We start from the raw sequence: 22,128 nt of genomic DNA, 5'->3' as shown, positions 1-22,128 counted from the left end.
CCAGATTGAATAAAATTCCTTGGCAGTTTGTACCCATTTCTCAACCTAGCTAAAAAAAAAAAAAAAAGGAAACTCCTAAACTAAGCACTTTGAATGAATTATTTTCAAAACACACACACGTGCATGTGCATGCACACACACACAGTTTTTACCAGCCACTAGACTACCAAATACTATATGAAGTCCCAGATTTTTAAAGAGGACAAAACTTTCAGCAACAAATGCTAAGCCATAAATTGCTTCACAATCTATACAAATCTAATATATAACATATGTTCTACTCTAGAAATGGTTCTATTTATGTGTGTGTGTGTGAATATATATGTGTGTGTATCTTAAAATTATTCCTGCTCAAAAAATCTTTTAAAAATCAAGCAGTCAAGTTGCATATAAAATCAATGCAATTGCCAAAATACTTCGTAAGAGACTTGGCAATAATATAAATGTGAAAAAAGTTAGTGATAAACTTTAATAAAGTGTATGCAACTCGTGGGTAGTTGTGAGTAATTTAGACTTAGAGAATTCACCTTTTTGAGGTATGTTTTGTCCCTTAATTTTACCTTCCTCATTTAAAATTAAGAATCAAAAGTTTGAATGATCTTTATTTATCCCATGACTCTTCAATGTATGCTGAGCCATTCAATGATGGCTAAGCCATCAGCCATTTTATAAAAATATATCCATTTATTTCCTTACATGATCTGTAACATATATAACATTTTATGCCAAAAGACCTACAGACAATAGATATTTTTATGTTATTTTATGGTCAATAGAATGATGTATCTATATGAACACGAGTAATTTTTCAGGCAAATATTCAAGTGGAGATATTTTGTCTGTTTTGTTCACTAAATAATCACAAACACCTAGAATACCAGTCATATCATACGCATTCAGTAAATATTTGTGGAATTAAAAAAAAAACTATGTTTTTTTTCTCTTGTGTTTTTCTTTATTAATATTATGATGATGTGATTTAATAACATTCATTTATTACTCTTGAATATGAGGATAAATGGTTCTATGTAGAATTAATTTTTATGAGCTCAAATGTTATTAATGTTATTAATATAAATATTCCATGCCCTTGCGTCTTAGGAACAAAAGCTAATTTTATAATTCTTTGCACCCATTCAAGAACAAAAGTGTATATTTTGGTGATTTGTTTGCTAGTGCTAGCCACTGTAATAGAAAATTTCCAATATTCACCTTACCAAATATAAAATATTTTATCAATAGATGTTGAGTAAAAATGATCATATTTGAATAATCCCAGTGGAAAGGAAATAAAAATAAAAATAAATATTATAATTTAACATGAGTTTTAAAATTGACACATTTTATTAATAACAAAACAAAGCCATAAAATATCTAATAGTTTAATGAAATCCATTGAAAATGTTGAGATACTTTAATGAATAAAGAATACTGTGCAATAATTTCATTATAAAAAAGTATTAATTTCTTTTAAGGAAAAGAAATCAGAGGGATGTTAAAGATCATAATTGTTTTTGAATTAAATGGTGGAAATAAAAATTAATTTACAATTTACATACATATTATTTTTGAGAATCTTATTTAATATCTCACTAAGGAAAATTGGACTTTTTAAAAAATTTAAACTTACAATGATGTATATTTAATTTCCTATATTTTTGAAAGTATATTTATTAAGAATCTTCAATAACAGTGATAAACAAGGGCAGGAGCAAGATGGTGGAGGAGTAGGAAGCAGAGTTCACCATCTTCCACAGAAACATTGAAAAAACATCTACAAGTGGAACGATTCACACAGAACAGCTACTGAGCACTGACAGAAGACCTCAGATGTCCGAAAAGACAAGGAAACCCCCACATAACCAAGTAGAACAAAAGGAAAAAGAAAAAGAAGGAATTAGGATGGAGCCTGTGCCCTGGAGAGGGAGCTGTGAAGGAGGAAAGGTTCCCATACCCTGGGAAGGCTCTTCACCAGTGGATAAATTAGATGGACAGAGGGTGAGTCTTGGAGTCTAAAAAAGGGGAGAACAGCAACCAGTTTGTGGAGGGCAAAGCGGAGAGTAACATGCACAGAGGGTTGGCACTGCCACCCTGTGCTTCCCAACCTAAGACACCCCACTGTCAGTATGGATGGCGGTCGGGGGCTGAAGCTTAGACTCCGAAGTTCAGTCCCAGGGAGAGAACCAGGGTTAGCTGCAGAAGCAGCCTGAAGAGGTCAGCCCATGGCAACTGAGGGTGTACTAGGAAGATGCCTGGGCCCACCAGAGAGGCAAAGCACCATTTTTGGGAGGTGGACAAGGAGAGGGGCAGGACCACCATAAGAAATTCTACCGTTGTGAACACTCTCAGGCAAGAGGACACCACCTACAGGAGCTCTGGGTGCAGGTGTGAGTTGCTGTGACCATCTTGGGATCCAGAGGCGGGCACTGGATGCCTCTTCCAAACTAGTGGGCAGACACCAGGTCCTACCCCCACTGACTGGAAGGGCGTGGACAGCTCTGCCACTAAGAATTGCATCAGTGAACCCCAGAACCTTCCTCTTCTGACCTTGAAGGGCACAGACAGTTTCTACCATTAGGAAACCCATCAGTGGGCCACAGGACCCACTACTGCTTACCCAGAAGGGTTCAGAGAGCTCTTGCCACAAGGAATTCCACCAGTGGGTGCCAGGACCTGCTCCATTGTCACGGGAGGGCATGGATAGCCCCTACAACTATGAAACCTGTCAGTGGGTGCCAGGACCTGTCCTGCTGTCCTGGGAGGGCACGAATAGCTCCCTGCACTAGGAAATCCACCCAGGGGAGGGGCTGGAACCACAGCTGAATCCCAAGAGCTGTGTGACTAAGGAAGAAGCACTGAAATCCCTCCTGGCAGCTGCGTGAACAATGGAGTTACTCCTCCACTAATGGCTCCTAAATTCAGTGCCTGCAAAACATCTGTAAGGACAACAAGTGCCACTGTAGCTGGGATGGGTTGGGCTTTAGCAGCTTTGTGGGCATGTACTTGCAGGGATCAGGCCAGGCCAGAGCCTAAGCTGCATCCATAGTTCCCACAGTGGGTCCAGGTGCATGACTACTGCAATCCTAGGACCTGACCTCAGTGGATCTGCTTTGGTGGCATGGTGAAAACAACACCTGAGAGACACCAGAGCCAAATGCCAGCACACTCACAGTTAAGGTGGGACTCAGAGCAGTGCCAACAACAGTGTACTATGTGAGCCCGCACAATGGGTGTAAGGGAACACAACAGAGCACATTCACTGGAGAACAGCTGCAGAGGAGGAATAGTCAGTGGCTTCTCTCACAGTGTGAATGCACCAATCCCACGTACCTCAAACTGAGGATCAGAAACACAGCTCAGTAATAGATCTGGGACCTCTACTCCAACAGCTAGGAAGCAGACCCTCCCCTTCCCCCCTGCCACCAACAGGGCAGTGACAAACACAGAGCAAAGGTGAGGCTCCACACAATATCCAGGGCAGGCTCTTGTCACTACAACATCAGGTCAACCCCTTATCAAGGAGTAACACCACAAGCCTCTGGACCAACCTCACCCATCAGTGGGCAGACGCCAAAAGCAAGAGGATTTATAATCCTGCATCCTGGGCAAGGGAAACCACACAGTAAGTTTCATAAAATGAGATGACAAAGAAATGTTGCAGATGAAAGAGCAAGATAAAACCCTATAAGAACAACTAAATGAAGAGGAGATAGGCACTCTACCTGAAAAATAATTCAGAGTAATGATAGTAAAGTTGATCCAAGACCTCAGAAAAAGAATGGAGGCATGGACTGAGAAGATAAAAGAAATGGTTAACAAAGACTTAGACGAACTAAAGGGCAAACAAACATAGATAAACAATAAAATAACTGAAATGAAAAATACACTAGAATGAATCAATAGCATAATAACCGAGACCAAATAATGGATAAGTGATCTGGAAGACAGAATGGTGGAAATCGCTGCTGTGGAACAGAATAAAGAAAAAAGAATGGAAAGAAATTAGGACAGCCTCAGATACCTCTGGGACAACATTAAACACACCAACATTTGAATTATAGGGGTCCCAGAAGAAGAAGAGAAAGAGAAAGGGCCTAAGAAAGAAGTTTAAAAAATTAAAGCTATAAACTTCCATAACATGGGAAAGGAAATAGTCATCCAAGTCCAGGAAGCACAGTGAGTCCCATACAAAATAAATCCAAAGAGGAACATGCCAAACCAAATACTAATCAAACTAACAAAAATTAAATACAGGGCTTCCCTGGTGGTGCAGTGGTTGAGAGGCTGCCTGCCAATTCAGGGGACACGGGTTCGTGCCCCAGTCCGGGAAAATCCCACATGTCGCGGAGCAGCTGGGCCTGTGAGCCATGGCTGAGGAGCCTGCACGTCCAGAGCCTGTGTTCCACAGTGGGAGAGGCCACAACACTGAGAGGCCTTCATACCACACACACACACACAAAATTAAATACAAAGAAAAAAATATTAGGGAGTTCCCTCATGGCACAGTGGTTAAGAATCCACCTGCCAATGCATGGGACAGGGGTTCAAGCCCTGGTCCAGGAAGATCCCACGTGTCGTGGAACAACTAAGCCCACGTGCCATAGCTACTGAACCTGTGCTGTAGAGCCTGCGAGCCACAGCTACTGAGCCCATATGCCACAACTACTGAAGCCCGTGTGCCTAGAGCTCATGCTCTGCAAGATAAGCCACTGCAATGAGAAGCCCATGCACCACAATGAAGAGTAGCCCCCACTCACCACAACTAGTGAAAGCCCACATGCAGCAAAAAAGACCCAATGCAGCCAAAAATAAATAAATTTATTAAAAAAGAAGAAAAAAATTTAAAGCAATAAAGGGAAAAAAAGCAACAAATAACATACAAGGGAATCTCCATAACGCTATCAGCTGAAATACTTGTAGTAACCATCTTTGGAAGGTAGGCTTTTAGTCAGAATAGTAGCTTACTACACCTAGAGAAACAAATTCTGACAAAGAAAAAACATGTTCTTCCAAAATTATTTTTGTGTTAAAATTTTAAGATGATTGCTTAAAATTTTACATTATTTGGCAAGAAAATGATTATATGATATATGATTATAAAGTTACTAGTGATTTAATATTATCACATATTAACAAATTACTTTTATGTTTCATACTTAGAAATTTCCTCTTATTATAAATGTTTATGTTAACAGAATAAAAAGAAACTACCCGAAAAAGTACTTGTAAAATTCAAATCCAAGTCAAAATTTGGTCATTGGAGACTCTGCTTCCTTTCTGTATAAGACAATGGCTATTGACTTTGTTTAACTAAAACACATTAAGATTAATTTAACTGATGTTCTTAGTGAATAAATATTGATTATTATGACATGATAAGACATTTCTCTCTGTGTGTTTTTAAAAACACATTTTGCCTCATGAACTGGTGTAAGAGATTGGAAATAAAGGTATACTTTAACAGTGGCTCTTCCAAGAAAAACTGTAGGTTGTAAACCATTTACTGTGTTCCCATCTGTCATTTCAGAACATAGTTTTGTTAAACGGGAATTAAGGAATCACGAGGAATGCTCTAGACAGCTGGTAGAACACTAGGCGCAGTAGAGCCACTGTCCTTGTTAACACCTGGGTCTTCTAGGAAATTTAAATAGAGTGACAAAAAACATGATCATTTTATAATTGAAAGAGTTAGTGACCTAGTCCACGTTTATTTATATAAAATTATGACCAGTTAGATGAGTTTCTCAGTGGCCTACATGTAGCAGCCTCCTAGACCAGGCCATACACACTGACCCCCCTGGGGGATTCACTCCCGTCTCCATTCACATTCTGTCAATGGTTTAATACATGTGGAAGATATATAAGAACCCATAAGTGGTTTAATTTATGTAGAAAATATTTACTTATCGATAGAATGAAAACACAGCCTTTATTCCCCGATTCCACACACACACACGCAAAATGAATAAACAACTAAGTAGAAAAAGAAGAAACAAAAGAAGAAAGACCCATCTGATTACCCTGAGGAGGAAGGGGAGTAGTGGTCAAATCAATAGCAATAAATTCTAAAATGCCAAACACATCTCAGAGGGCTTGTTTTCATTGTTAATGATATTTGAGAATAACATATTTGCTTCTTGAAATTATCATTGGATTCATGGATCCCAACAGGCTGATGACGAGAGGCTATTTGAAACTGGAGTTCACACTTTTCTGAGCATTGTTACACCATCTTAGTCCTTCCTGCCCGCTGCTTTCTTGGTTACAGCATTTGTGGCTGAGTTCTTATTTCACGCTTCTTACTACCAATTCTATTGTAAAGGTAGCTTATTAACCTGCAATAAAATCATTATGGTTAACCATAAGATGAAACAGCTCTCCTATCAAGGAACTGCAACCTACAGATAAACCAAGTATTCAATAATCATTAAGGTCATGGCAATTATGACTTACATTAGGTCTTACATTATGACTCTAACCAGTGCTCTTCTAACTGTGATGTGCTAGAATTCCTCTTGGAAATTGTTAGGAAATAATTATGTTTAAAGAAAGGGAAAAAAGAGGCAGAAACACTATAATATGTGGTATTTGCTAAATAACTCTGAAAATAAGCTTTAGATTCAGATTATATATATAATGTAAAATGTATTTGAAATATACTATGTGCATTTATTATTATATATGCTAGATATATCTATAATTATATGCAATATATTGTATCTATCAACCTATCCATCTATCATCTATCTACCTAGTGTTTCACATACATACTTTCTGTTTAAAAACTAAAGAAAACCTCCACCTAATTTTACAGAATTGAGTTAAAAATCCTAATAAATTTAAAACATCAAGAACAAAAAGTTTTACAGAATGTAAAATAGTCAAAATAACTGTAAAACCATATTTGAAATATCTTAACATTTTGTCATATTCATTAGTTTATTTTACTTTACCAAATGATAAAATGATCTATTGCAGGGAGTGATTGAAAGTATCTAAAACAATAGGCAAATATTACATTATTTGCTTGGTACTTGCTTCTACTTCTGCTGTGTAAAAGCCTGGCTTACTTTTCTACGGTTAGAGATGCTTATTTCCCTTGGGGTTACTATGCTGGAAATGAGTTCCATATTCATGGTTTTAAAACTTTTAGCCACACTGATTTTCATATATCCTGAGGCTGCAAACACATCGTGACTGCTGGCTGCATTCTTCAGTCAAAGTGATGATATTTACTGTCGCTACTGTCTGGCACCATCAAGCTCAGTGAGCATGAAAGCTGTCCATATCCAACCTGAAAATCACCTGTAGAGCCAGGGTAGATCTCCTTATTCCATGCTTGTACAGCTCAAGCTACGTGTTAGAATGTCAGTTATAAGTGATTAACATTGGTTATACTGTTAACCTGCAGGCTTTCTCCTTTTGCATCACTATTATGAGGGTAAAGTTAATGACTATTGGTCACTGTTATTTGTACAGCATTATTTTGGTGTCAACTAGACTATCTAGCTACTTAATAATATACAGAGAAAAGAGAATATATATATATATATAAAAGTAATTCATATATTAAAAGGGAATATTCAAAATACATGATTTGAAAGTTACCTTAACAAAATTCTCAGATTGTTTTCATGGTATATTTCAGAAAATATATTTCTGAATGTATTAATTTACCAGATGTTTTTAATTGATTTTGTTTTGTTTTGTTTTTTAGCTACATTTGGGAATACTAGACAAAGAGTCAGGAGACATGAGTTCTAATTCTGTTTTGCCATCAACTAGTTACAGCAGCTTGAGCAATTAACTTCTACGGGTTCAGCTTTCTCATTATAAAATGGAATAAGTTGAATGGATCAGTGGTTTTCAATTTGCGTTTTGAGACTCGATGTGCGTGAATGCTGTCCTTAGGGGCTGGTGTGGAGAGAGAGAGGCTAAGACAGCTAAACCAGCAGGGCTCCGGGCTCCCTGCCCTGTTCAGTAAGAGCACAAATGCTTTTCACTGCTTTATTTATTTACACACCCTAGGGAAATGTTTTTGTATGAGAGTTTCTTATTTACAATTAAGAAACAAAAATCTTTAAAACAACTGAGCCAAATAATCTAATGTTTAAGACAGTTTCGAGCAATAAAAGTTGTAAAATGCTATGGACTTTCTAATGTGCTAGAAAACTAAGTGTGAGAAAAGGAATCACGTATCATGCTTCTTCAATATATTTTAGAAAAAGCCTGATGGGTCAAAATGATTTTTAGTTCATAGTGTGCTTGTATTATTGTCATTTGACTTTCAGACCAAAAAGTAATTGTCCCAAACATCTAAACTACCTGTAGCAGAATTGCATTCATATTCTGACACCTTTAAGTTGGTGACAGTCCCTCAGAAGTTTATGTTTTTTGTAGTCTTAAGTATTATCTATTCCCTGGGGATAAAGTTTTGTGTAATAGATTATATCTCCAGGTGTCAAATTTAGTCAGTATGGAAAGCAGTATTGAAGATATAAGAATGTGCTGGAACAGTACACCTCAATGGCAGGTAAACTTTTTTCCCATCATAGCTATGTTATCAGTGAGGAATAAAATTCTGGTGCTGGTAGCCTAAGCTCTTTTATTCTAGTTTTAAACTCTTTCTTTAGAAACAAACACACAAAAAACACTGTTAAAAGTAGGGGAACCCTTGGGGCCTCCCTGGTGGCGCAAGTGGTTGAGAGTCCGCCTGCCGATGCAGGGGATACGGGTTCGTGCCCCGGTCTGGGAGGATCCCATATGCCGCGGAGTGGCTGGGCCCGTGAGCCATGGCCGCTGGGCCTGCGCGTCCGGAGCCTGCGCGTCCGGAGCCTGTGCTCCGCGACGGGGGAGGCCACAACAGTGAGAGGCCCGCATACCGCAAAAAAAAAAAAAAAAAAAAAAGTAGGGGAACCCTTTGGAAAGGATCACAGATTGTTTCTGAAGGTAGGACATACAATAAGAGAGCTACATTATCACAAATGGATTGCTAATAGAGACTACAGATCCAAAATAGCACAGTAGGCAAACAGCTAAGATTATTTTGAAGAATATAATATGAATTTTGTGAGTAGACTGACTAGAATATAGGAAATAAAAGTGGAAATTTGCACTTAATGTCATTTTATCATTTAGAATAGGCACTAAAATGCTAATTTGCTCTTTTATCACTAGCAAAAAGTAACTTTACATGAAAACAGTGACTAAATTTCTTAGCGGCTTATATTTCCTTTAGAAAGTGTTTTAAAAGGTCAACATAGTTTCATTTATACTCTATTAATATCTACATCTAATGTGTGGCTTTTCATATTCTTCACATATTTATATTAGATTTTCCCAAGATAAAGAAAGTGTGTTTTTCTAAAACAGTTCTGCCTTGAAACTATCACTCAATTTAACATATATTTTCATTGTTTTATTTCAGAATATGTTCAATCAGATTCAACATTTATAACTTTTGATAGAAATTGTTTTTAAATATTACATTAACTTTCTGTCAGAATAATACACATATTTCATTTTAGATTTAAAGAACCAAAATAAATCATTTTCTCCAGCTGAAAGAAATAATGTTAACATAGTTTTTCTTGTTTGTTTTTAAGAATAAAGATTACTGTATTTATGTCTAACCCTGCGTATCACTTTATCCAGTATTTGGCAGTCTTTATGTCTATGGTTAATTCTATAAGTCTTTAAAGATTAGACTAAGTATTTAATATTGAAAGGAAACAGACAATAAGTCAATAGGCAGAGCTCTTTATTCTTACAAGAACTGAATTCATTATGGATTTTCAATTATTTTTCATTTTATTAGTGAAAAAATAAATCTTTGTCCTTCTTCCTAGGATCATATGAGTAATGAATTAGAAAAAGACAACAATATAAATGTTTTTTTAATTTTTATTCTTTTAGTGTGTATCTAAATTTTCAGGAATTGAAAAGTAAGTTTCATAAAGTAAGATGAATTTTGTGGCTAAGACTGAATCAAATATAATTACCTCAATATGTAAACACTTCATAGTGGAATCAGTCTAATGCTTCTTTCATTGGGATTTTCAATCCTCATTCTTAGAACTAGTCTTAGTTGATTGTAAGGAAGGGTTATTTAAAGGAATTCTAAAATATAATTTTTCTTGTTAAGAAAATGAGATGACTGAATATCTAGAAATTATAAATAAAATATTTTCTGGACTATATATTAGCAATTAATATCATATATACTCTATGCTTTAACATCCATTCTTTCAGCCAAATATAAGATGGTATTCCAGATAGTGATAATTGGTGGACAAAACAGATTTGACTTTATATTTTACAAGTTAGAAAAATACACAATAAAATAAGTAAGTTTTTTTAAAATATGGTAAACACCAAGCATAAGATGGAACATGTATGTAACTAGTATACATGTCATGAACAATAAAACAGTAATTGTGAGAAAGGTAAGTATACTGGAGGAAATGATCAAAGCTTCAGGTAGAATGTGGCATTTATTTTGACCTGGAGGGAGGAATGAAATTTCAAAAGTCGGTGCAGAGGTCACAGGAAGTAAGTGAAGATATTCCAGATGGAAGAATGTCAAAGAAGCAGGAATTCAATGCACAAGAGTAGTTTAGATTACCTGGAAAGGTCATGGGTAAGAGAACACTTTAGTTAAGTTACTGGTATCTGACTGTGAGTCAGATATCATATGAAGTCCTATCGTAAGGACTCATTTAATCCTCCACCCTCAACAGTCAGGTACCATTATTTCTGATGTTCCTTGAGATTAAGTAGCAGACTTATTATTATTTAGCTAATAATTCATGGAGCTTGATCTTAAATCCTGGCTGTCTCTCACCAAATCCCTGCAATCTTACATAAGGCAGTAAATAATCAAGCTTTGTTTTTTCTTAAAAGGAGTTTTTCTTCTTCCCCAGTTGAAGGATATGTTTCATAGGGGTGGACTTTTAGGTTGGCAAATAATTTCTCTCAGTCCATTAGCATATTGTCCTACTGGGTTCTTGCTTCCACTGTTGAGAAGTAAATTGTCAGATGTGATGTCCCTTTGAAAGTAAGTGTCTTTGTTCTTTGGCTGTTTTTAAGATTTACTCTATGTCTTTCATTATCAGCAGTTTTACCCTAGATAGTGTTTTCTTTGTGCTTAATCCAACATAGGTCTGGAGATCTTTCTAAATCTGTGGTTACTGTCTTTTGTTATCTTTGGACAATTCTCAGGCAGTATTTTTTTTTTTAAATATTGCTGTTATCCGATTTCGCTTCTCCCTCTTTAATATTTCAATTCTTTTTATTATTTCCCATATTTGACAGTTTGTTTTTTTTTCTGACTTCTTTATTCTTTTGTCTTTATGTACTTCAGTCTGGACATGTACTTCTAATCCTCTACTAAGATTTTATTAAAATAATGTAGTAAATGATTAAACTTCAATTATTATTATTTCCATATCACATTATTTTTTTGACTTTTTTAAAGCAGGTTTCTAGTGAAATTCTCTATTTTGCCTTCTATATTCTCACAAATATTAATCATACTCATTTAAAAATATCCAAAAACACAATATCTGAATAATCTGTTCCTACTGTCTGATTTTCTCTTGAATTTTGGTCATCAGTATTTCTTTAATGTTTTATTGAATACCACATTTTTTATCAAATATTGAAAAAATTCCTCTAATGTTAACTTCCTCCAAAGAGCACTTCATTTCTCTGGCAGGACAACAGAGCACAGATCGATAACCTCCACTAAAATGTTGAGTGGGGTTTTAGCATTATCTGGGCTGGGAGTTTGGCTGGTTTGTTTTACTTCTAGACACTGGGGTTTCCATGAATGCCAGAAGTGTTTAGGAGGACTATTGCATCTCACAGGCCCTAAACTCCAACCTCGAGCTTTCCTGGAAAACAAGACTACTGAATCTTTGCTATTCACTTTAGCTGCTTTCTGCTTACATTGGGTAGCTTCACCCTAGGGAAAAAAATGTCTCCAAATGATTGCGCATCAACATTTGGGATCATTTGTTTGTTCTTCTCTTCATGAACCTCTCTCCTCAGCAGAGTTGAATACATATATTTGTATATATATTTGTATATATATATATATATATATATATATATATATATATATATATATATATATATATATATATATATATATATATATATATATTCATTCCAGGGAAATTGTTGCAAGCTCCAGCTGCTTCTATTTACCTGAATTTAAGAAAGCAAATGCCCTGGCATTAAAAGCAAGGGCAAGAGTGATCTTACTTTAGTTTGCTTCCCTTCTCCCCAGAATTTACGAGATGCAATCTGTTTTGGTTGTTCTTTTGAGAATTCAATCATTGTTCTATGTATTTTACTCAGTTTCTCTAGTTGTTTTTGGCAAAATGAGGTTTGGCAGGATTTTTTTGTTGTTGTTTGCTTGTTTGTTTGGTAAATAGCTTTTATTAATATAAGGACATTCCTGAAAAGTTCTCATTTGATAAGATAATTTTTATGAATGTGTGTTGAATTATATAATGATTTTTCTGAATCTGAGATGATCAAACCATTTTTTCCTTCTTTAATAGAGTTTCTTCTATTGAAGCATACTTCTATTTCTGTAAGACAAAAACAAATTACCTGCTCATAATAGAACAAATCTTGAAGACACTCTTAGATTCAATTACTTAAAATTATTTTTTTCAATTTTACTTTTTTTGATCACATAAGATTGAGTGAGTTTGCATTTCTTGTTATATGCTTGCCAGATTTTGTTATCTAGGCTTTACTAGTCTCAAAATTTAAGTTGGGTAGTTCCCCTCTTTTCTGTTTTCTGCACCTATATGACATAAGAGAAGAATTTAAGATTTGGAAGCTATTTTATTTCAGTCTGTGTAAGCATACTGTCAATCTCCCTTTTTGGTACATTTAGAAATGTTTACTTATTTAGTAAGATTTTCCACTATTTCTTGATCAATGTTCCTAATTCATTATCTGAAATTTGTCCATATTGTCTAAGTTTATGATCATTACATTGCTGGATTCTCTTTCTCCTCCTTTTTCATCTTTGTTTTCCTAGTCGGATAATATTTATCCTTCAGTAGGTTCATACAAAGAAGTAATGTAAAATAGTAATAATAAATAATAGTAATGAAAAATTGTTCATAAAAGTAATAATGAAAAGTAAATAATTTTAAATAATAAAATAAAAATAATAAAATAATGAAAATTGTTCACACAGTAATTCCCTTACATATGAACCTTCAAGTTTCAAACTTTCAAAGATGCAGACGTGCATTTGCATGTCCAGTTGCGTAAGTTAGTTCATGTGTCTGGTGTAATTTGTCACGTGCGTGGATCCTCTACAAGTGGTTGTGCTTTTGTGTACTTTATTGTATACTTTACTGTGTAGAGTACAGTAGTACACTATCTTTATTTCAAGCCCAGGATGTACAGAAGCAAGTGTAAAAACAGCAGTGATGTAACTGGTATTGCTAAGAAGTGTCAGCTGTTGTGATGTACTACTGTACTTTTCAAGGTATTGTACAGTAAGATTAAAAAATGTTTTCTTTATTTTTGTGTTTGTTTTTTATGTATTATTTGTTTAAAAAGTATTATAAACTTATTACAGTACAGTACTATATAGCCGACTGTGTTAGTTGGGTACCTAGGCTAACTTTGTTGGACTTAACAAACACACTCTCAGAACAGAACTCATTCATACGTAGGGGTCCTACTATACAAAGAAATAATATAGAGATGGATAATTCTGTTCAAGTGCAGTACTTGTTGTGTGCTGTACTTTGACCTTGTCAGATCTAGTCTGGCAAGCCTGGAAGGAATGGTTGTTATTGATTAGTGGTGATTATTGGTCACTAGGCCAATCATGTCATTACTAGGCCAAGCCAAATCATTACTGCATGCAATGCTCAAATTAAGCTTATGAAGTAAACATTATTGGTACTTTATGTGTAAAGTCACCTGAGGCTTAGATAACTTAAATAGTTTACTTAGATAAATTAAGTAGGTTAGCAGATGTGTTAGGCAGAATTATAAAATGGCTCCAAGATCTCCACCTCCTAATGCACATGTCCTGTAAAACCTACTCTCCTTGAGCATAAGTAAGACCTGTGAAAATAGTGGTATAGTACTACCATTTATGTTACTTTATATGGAAAAAAGAGATTTTACAGATGTAACTAAGGTCCCTAATCAGCTGACTTTGATTTATCAAATATAAGATTATCTTGAGTGTGCCTGACCTAATTAGATGGGTCCTTAAAGGAGACAAGACACAGAAGCAGGTCCTCCCCTGTTGGCCTTGGAGGAACAAGCCACCCCACTGTTCTTTGAGAAGACAAGGCCATGTGCCAAGGATGTGACACTATCTGGATCTGAGAGCCGTCCATGCCTGGCAACTAGCAAGTGACCAGACCCAAGTCCTAGGGCCACACAATGCAATACATTTTACTGACAACCACTGTTTAGAAAAGGGCCCCAAGCCTCAGATGAGGTCATAACCCCAGTCAATACCTTGTTTTAGCCCAGCGAGACTTTAAACAAAGGACTTGACTCGCCTGTGTCTGGACACTGAACCACAGAAAGTGTGAGATAGCAAATTTATGTTTAAAGCTGCTAAATTTGTGGTAATTTGCTACACAGCAATAGAAATTCAATACACCATACATGTCTGGATATTTAATAAGCCACAAAGCTGGTGTTCAAATGTCATCTCTCAGACTTCAAAATTTATATTCAGAATTAGGCTAACCTTCTTACCTTTGTATATTTGTCACTGATCACAAGGATTTAAAATATCTAGCTCATGACCTGAAAAACTAAACTACTACTACATAGTTACATGCAGAATATTATATAGAGTGTGTAATATATGTAGTTATTATACCTACCAAACTTGACCACTTTGTCTTTTGTCTCACTGGCTGTGTAGTTCACTGAGCTGGATTTGTGTCATCTTTTATCATCTTCTGTCTTTCCTATCTCCTACTCACTATGTATTTTCAAACTATGAAAACTGTTTTATCTGAATTTGGCAGGAAGACAAATATCTACTTTGCATTAAGAGGTAAAAACAATGTGACACCAACCTCACAAATTTTGCAAACTTTTACTCGTTTTAGTAAACATATTTAAATACATGTTCCTCCTCAGGAAAAGTAACTCAAAATATTATTATGTGATTATTAAATGCCGAAGTAATATGGCTTAAAAGTAGTGTGTGAGCTTTATTATTTTAAGTTACTGGAATTAATTAACTTTATAGTGTTGATTGGGAAAGTGCTTTGCACTAAGAATGTATAAGTTCAGAATAATGCTTCTGAATCAAGTAAGAAACAGATGAATAGAAATACTTGAACTCTGGGTTAATTCTACTTAATATTCTGCTCTCTGCAACATTTATATTTTTTTCATGTTTAATATTAGAAAAATGTCTATTTACTTGATCACTTTGTTTCTGTTTCATACAGATTCCACCATATCTGGAGATCACTATTTTGGTACCTGACATTTTAGTGATAATTAGTTCATTAAAGGCATGGCAGGGCCTCCCTGGTGGTGCAAGTGGTTGAGAGTCCGCCTGCCGATGCAGGGGATACGGGTTCGTGCCCCGGTCTGGGAGGATCCCATATGCCGCGGAGTGGCTGGGCCCGTGAGCCATGGCCGCTGAGCCTGCGCGTCCGGAGCCTGCGTGTCCGGAGCCTGTGCTCCGCAATGGGGGAGGCCACAACAGTGAGAGGCCTGCATACCGCAAAAAAAAAAAAAAAAAAAAAAAAAGGCATGGCAATTTTCTACTCATTATTAAATCATCAAGAATACCAATAAGAAATATATGGCTTTAATGGCAAAGACATTTGTTTGGCTTTTTGGCTCATCTCTGAATTTGTTTCATATTACTACTGATACGTCAAAATAAAAGCCAACAGTATACTCATGCATTTGTCTTAACAGAAACAATTGACACCCTTTTGAAGGTGAATTATCAGAAATAACTAAAGGGGACTTCACATAGTCCATGGGTTAGGGACATCCATCATGCATCCTGATCGGCCCTCCTGCCTATCACTAGGTTGGGTCATGGTCCCCCATTCACTACAGCAGATGCTTAGGCTTGCCTGTTATAGAATTGCTTCCATTTCAAATAGCATATGCATTAAACAAAATATGAACATTACTTTCAATTTTCATGTAAGTCCTCTTTGTAATGCTTACACAAAAGAGAAGGAAAAATAAATAAACTAAATGCAATCAATGAAAACTTTCTGAATACTGCCAAACTCATTGAGGAAGTTAACAATGATAGAGGCAGAACACAGGAAAAAATTGCTGCTGAAATCCAGCAGACCATAAGTACTGAGAGTGAGAACTCTGAGTGGAGAATGAACACATGTTCAGGAGTAAAATCTGGTCTTGGTATGGCCACTCTCATCCCTCTGCTTTTCACAAGCAGCTGAAAACTAAAGCTGGGACCTCAGTAGAGCTACTCATACATTTGGATTATTGTAACCTAAATGCATCTACATCGAGCATGAATGTATGTGCTTCTCTGGTGAAAAAAGTTTTTGACTGGAATGTTTGAACTTTACAAACTTTCTTTCTACCTATAGTAAAGGTATAGAATCTTTGTGAAGTCTGTTTTGTGTACTAACTTCATATTTTACATTATTTTTCCTATCACTGTTTCCATTTTTCATTCAACAGGTATTAAGCGTCCACTGGTGCCAGGCCTTCTCAAGGTACTGGAATGTATTACACCAGAACATATTTTCCCATCTCAGAGAGATCCTGCTCTTGTGTGTTCACAGAACTATGTAGACTCAACTCCATTCCCAAGTGAAAACTTGGGCTGGCATCACATGACATCGCTCTGTCCAATAGAAATGAAACAAAATCTATGTGTGTTCAGTAAATTTTCTTGCAGCCACATTAAAAAAAGTTCAAAGAAACAGATGAAATTAATTTTAATAATACAATCATGTGTTTAACTCTTTATATCCAAATTATTACCATTACAACATGTAATAAAATTATTACTGAGATACTTTATATTATTTTTTAATATTAAATTTTCCAAATCCAGTGTGTATTTTATACTTACAGCCTCATTTGGGACCAGGCACATTTCAATGCTCTATAACCACAGGTGGCCAGTGGCTACTGGTACTGAACAGAGAAGATCAAGATAACACCTAACATTGATGTTAGAAATTTTCGTATTTCTAAACCTAGAATTGCTAAACCTTAGAGCCCAAATTCTAACTTTTTGAATAGAGCTCTAGTCTTCAAAATTGTTTTTAATGTATAAATTACTGTCTCACCATAATTTGAGGTGTCTTTTGGGATGTTTTTCTATTTGCCCAATCAGGAAAAGCACTTTTGCTTCCAGTATTTTGAGTATTATTATAAACCAATTCTATTCTTCAGAAAAATAATATGCAAAGTTTTACAATTTCAATAAATGAACAATACTACACTTACATAAGTTAATTATTTGTAAGTAATATCACAAAGCTATCAGAAGGTTTATTTTGTTGTAGTTATTTTTTTTAATTCATGAGCTAGTTGCCAAGTACCACACTTAGTTATTTAGTTTTACACAATCACTAGTCTTCATATTACTAATACACTACTTTTATATTAACATTTAACAAGACCAATAGCTCTGTATTGTGAGCTTGACACATAAATATTAATTTTTATTGAATTAGATACTAAAGAATACAATTCACATAGTTTTTAAACTGTGGTAAAGTAATTTTTGACAAGTATTGACATTCTATAAAAATTGAAAAAAATCATAAATTGACAGAGATAAAAATAACCAAGAGTAATAAGAAATGACCTAAAGGTTGTATAATTTTCATATTCCCTTAGAACTACCAATGTGTGTGTTTTTCTGGTTGGGAAGGATATTTTTGTGAACAAGAATTCAATGACTGCAAAAAGAAGCCCTGTAAGAACAATTCCACCTGTACTGACCTTGAAAATGGCTATCGGTGAGTAATATATTCATTGTTTCTTTACAAAATTACTTGGAATTCACGATGTCTTGGGATATATCCAGACATTGTTTTCACTATACATCAATTAATTAAAATAATGGTACTAAGATGAAGAGCCATTTCCTTAAAAGATAGTGTCACGTTCATTTAAAACGAATTTTAACTTGGAAATGCAATGGCCAGATGTGGCTCATCTTACGAATGCCCTTACTTCTTCAAAACACGCTTTTGCCATTTCAGCATTGTTTCGGGTCATTCCATGCAAAATCAGTGCCACAATATGTGTCCTTAGTGGGTCTATTAAATTAAATTCAACTTATTTCCTATACATTAATCATGAGTTTGGATTATTTTAGTCAAAGTATTGGTAAATTTTACATTTACTGCCCACATTTTTCATACTACAATTGTATTATTAATTGATTTTTAGATGAGAAATTTGAAGAAACTAAATAGAAATTCTGAGTAGCCACTGCTATTATTCCAAAACTTTAATAACCAAATATATAGTTGTAAATAGTTTTTAGCTTTTGACTTCTTTGGTGTGTGCACTAGGTCCCTTAAGTAGATACAAAATCAGGCGTACTGTAACTAGAAAGATTTTCTTATCAACAAGCAGAATAATTGAATACAAATATAGTTATATAATTATTTTTCCAGGGATAAATCAAAGTGGTTTCAGGATGTCCTCTAAAATAACTCACAAACTGTCTTTTGTCTTGTGATTAAAATTGAGAATTCTGAATCATCTCAAGCATGTAAGAGTTTTTACAAATGTTCTTCATGTTTAGTGACTGAAATGGGAAGTAAGACTTAGACTAATCAACAGTAGGCACTTTATATCATTATAAGGGAATTCTGAAATAGCTGGTATTTCAATGGCCGTAAGAAAAATAATGAATAACTTCCGTAATATAGGAAAACTCCCAATGACAATAGTTGACATTAGTTTAAAATATACAAAAATGTAAAAATCCAGAGTTATTTTTGTGATATTATAAATTATTAAAACTGATACATTATCACAAATTAATATTTACTGCCTATTCATCTATGTAGTGGGAGAAAGAATCAACTTTTGTTAGGCTATGGAAAAAAAAACTTTTCATAATTATCCATTTATTTTATTTTTCTTAAATAGCTCTATTAATTATAACCTACAATATATAATATGAATTTTCCAGGATATTTTTCAGACTCTGAGATATCCTTTTAAACATTCAGCTCTCTCTTAAGTTCCTGAAGATAATTAGTTTATGCATTTGTGTATGTGTATGTGACACATAATTTGGGGATGGCTTAAGAAAGAGGGGTTTTGGCCTGGATGGGATATTGTCAGGAGGTGTGAAGCATTCTGTAATTGGGTTTATAATGAATCTCATGTAGAAGGATGGAAAACTAGACAGAGGGGAAAACCAACTTGTTTACAGAGGTAGCGATCCTTCATAATAGCCATTTTAGGGGAAGGTTTGCCATTCTTGTGGTTTAGATAATGTTCATGTTTTGTTTGTATTCAGATATGTTTGTGGGGTAGGCTTATTTATTTATTTATTTATTTATTTATTTTGCGGTACATGGGCCTCTCACTGTTGTGACCTCTCCCGTTGAGCAGCACAGGCTCCGGGCGCGCAGGCTCAGCAGCCATGGCCCTTCTGCGGCATGTGTGATCTTCCTGGACCGGGGCACGAACCCCCGTCCCCTGCATCGGCAGGTGGACTCTCAACCACTGTGCCACCAGGGAAGCCCTAGGCTTATTTTTGTTATTCTTGTTATGATTTTGTTATGATTCATCAGGGTCACAGAGTAGCCTTCTCTCATTTTGATGTTCTTTGAAATTGTCTATTGAAATGTTCAACACGAGAACAGCAACATGTAGCTGTTAACCTAGCTTCTAGTTCCTGGCCAGCTCCTGGGAATTCTGGATTTAGTTGCTTTCTCTTTCCCGAAATATACTCTTACTGATATGTGGAGGAGAGGCTGGAAATATGTCTGTGTGCATGTGAAATATATCACTTATTTGTATAAAATATGTGATTCTCATAACGTCAATCAAACAGAATGAGAAGACAAAAGTATTAATTTATTATCCAGCATGATGGTACTGTTATTGAGATTAAAACACAGCCGTTTGATTAAGAGGCCTTAAAGATCTAAAACAAAACAAACAACAAAGTCTAGAAGGCTTAATTAAAATACACTTTATTTTAATATTCATGAGACATAATCAGTCTTTCTAGAAACTCTGACACCACTAGTTGTGAACTCTTAATGACTTAAATTTATAAACGTGTCAGAAGAGTTTGCCTCTTAAATTAACACAAACACTCTTAGTCACTTTATCATGCTTCAGATTTTTCAAAGATTACTAATTATATTTCCAAGATGTAGGGTTGCATTTTTTTCTTGGTATAAAAATAGAAGTCCAGCTGCAATAAGCTTTCTCACTGTGCTTCTTCTTTGTGATTTTAAACATAGAAATGTATTAATACAAATGTTCATGTTAGATTAACATTGGCTTTACTAGCTTGTATGGGGAAGAAAACATTCAATAAATACACTATCAATAAGGTGACCATAATTAGTATATGTGTTATATATAAATATGATGACTCAGTATTTAGGAATTACCAGGTTACCTTTTGTATAATTTATTGAGGTATGTAATTCACCCTTTTAATGTGTACAATTCAGGGGTTTTTAGTATATTCACAGAAAAGTAAAAGCATTACCACAATCTTATTTTAGAATATTTTCATCACCCCAAAAGAAACTCATACCTATTAGCAGTACCTCCCCATTTTCTCCCTCCCCCCTAGGCCATGAAAATGACTAATCTGTTTTCTGTCTCTATGGATTTGCCTGTTCTGAACATTTCATACAAATTGAATCATGCAGTATGTGGTCTTTTGTGACTGATTCATCACACTTAGCATAATGTTTTCAAGGTTTACGTCACAGTACTTCTTTCCTTTTTGTAGTCAATAATATTACATCATAAGGTTATAATACATTTGTTTATCTATTCTTCATTTGATAGACATTTAGGTTGTCTACTTTTTGACTACTATGCCCAAGTATGTGTATGCACATATATTTCCAATTCTTTGAGTGTATAACTAGCATTGGAATTGTTGGATTATGTGATAACTTTATGTTCAACTTTTCGAGGAAAATTCCAAACACTTGTTTAAGTGAATGCACTATTTTACAATCCCACCAGCAATGTGTGGGGGTGTAAATTTCTCCACATCCTTGTCAGTCCTTGCTAATGTCTTTTAATTTCTTATTCTAGTCATTTGAATCTTCTCTATTTTTCTCCTGGTCAATCTAGTTCAATGTCATTTGACAGAACAAACTTTGAATTTCATTGATTTTATATATTTATTTTTATTCTCTATTTAATTAATCTCATCATTTCCTTCTTCTGGCTCTGGGATTAGCTTTATTTTTTCCAGGTAGATGGTTTCATTATTGATTTAAAACTCTGTACTTTTCAAATACCAGTATTTACAAATACAAATTTTGCTCTAAGCACTGCTTTAGCTGCACCTTATAAGTTTTTGGTGTTTTGTGTGTTTATTTTTATTCATCTCAGAATATTTTCTAATTTCCCATGTGATTTCATCTTCAGCTCGCTGGTTATGTAGGAGTATGACATTTAATTTCCACATGTTTGTGAATTCCTCAGATTTCCTTCTGATTTTAACTTCTACTTTTATTTTATTGTGGTCAGAAAACATACTTTATAAGAGTTTTCCTGAAGCTTGTTTTATGACCTAACACACATGGTCTATAATGGAGAATGTTCTATACCTACTTGTGAAGAACATGTATTCTGCTGTGGTTGGGTAGATATTACATAGTCTGTCTTTTAGTCCTGGTTGGTTTATAATGTTGATCGAGTCCTCTATATCCTTGTCGTCTCCTGCCAGTTTGTTCTATTCATTAGAGAAATCGGATATTGAAGTTTACAATTACTATTATTGAATTGTTTATTTATCCTTTCAATCTGTTACTCTTTGCTTCATTTCACTGGGACTATGCTTTCAGGTGTGTACACGATAGTAATTGTTAGATCTTCCTGATAGATATAAATATTTTTAATTATAAAATGTTCTTGTCTCGA

At 34.9% G+C, this 22,128-nt stretch overlaps 1 protein-coding gene across 1 annotated transcript in view; it reads left to right on the top strand.

Moving 5' to 3' along the window:
* EYS (eyes shut homolog) overlaps positions 1 to 22,128 on the top strand; it is a 1,591,612-nt gene that overhangs the window by 436,014 nt on the left and 1,133,470 nt on the right. The window contains exon 13 of the mRNA XM_060115102.1: positions 17,875 to 17,996. Coding sequence (XP_059971085.1) covers positions 17,875 to 17,996 — 122 coding nt within the window. The remainder of the gene's footprint in view (positions 1 to 17,874; positions 17,997 to 22,128) is intronic.

Source organism: Mesoplodon densirostris, chromosome 12 (assembly GCF_025265405.1).
Source record: "Mesoplodon densirostris isolate mMesDen1 chromosome 12, mMesDen1 primary haplotype, whole genome shotgun sequence".
NCBI classification, from domain to species: Eukaryota; Metazoa; Chordata; class Mammalia; order Artiodactyla; family Ziphiidae; genus Mesoplodon; species Mesoplodon densirostris.
This window is presented reverse-complemented; position numbering and strand designations above follow the sequence as displayed.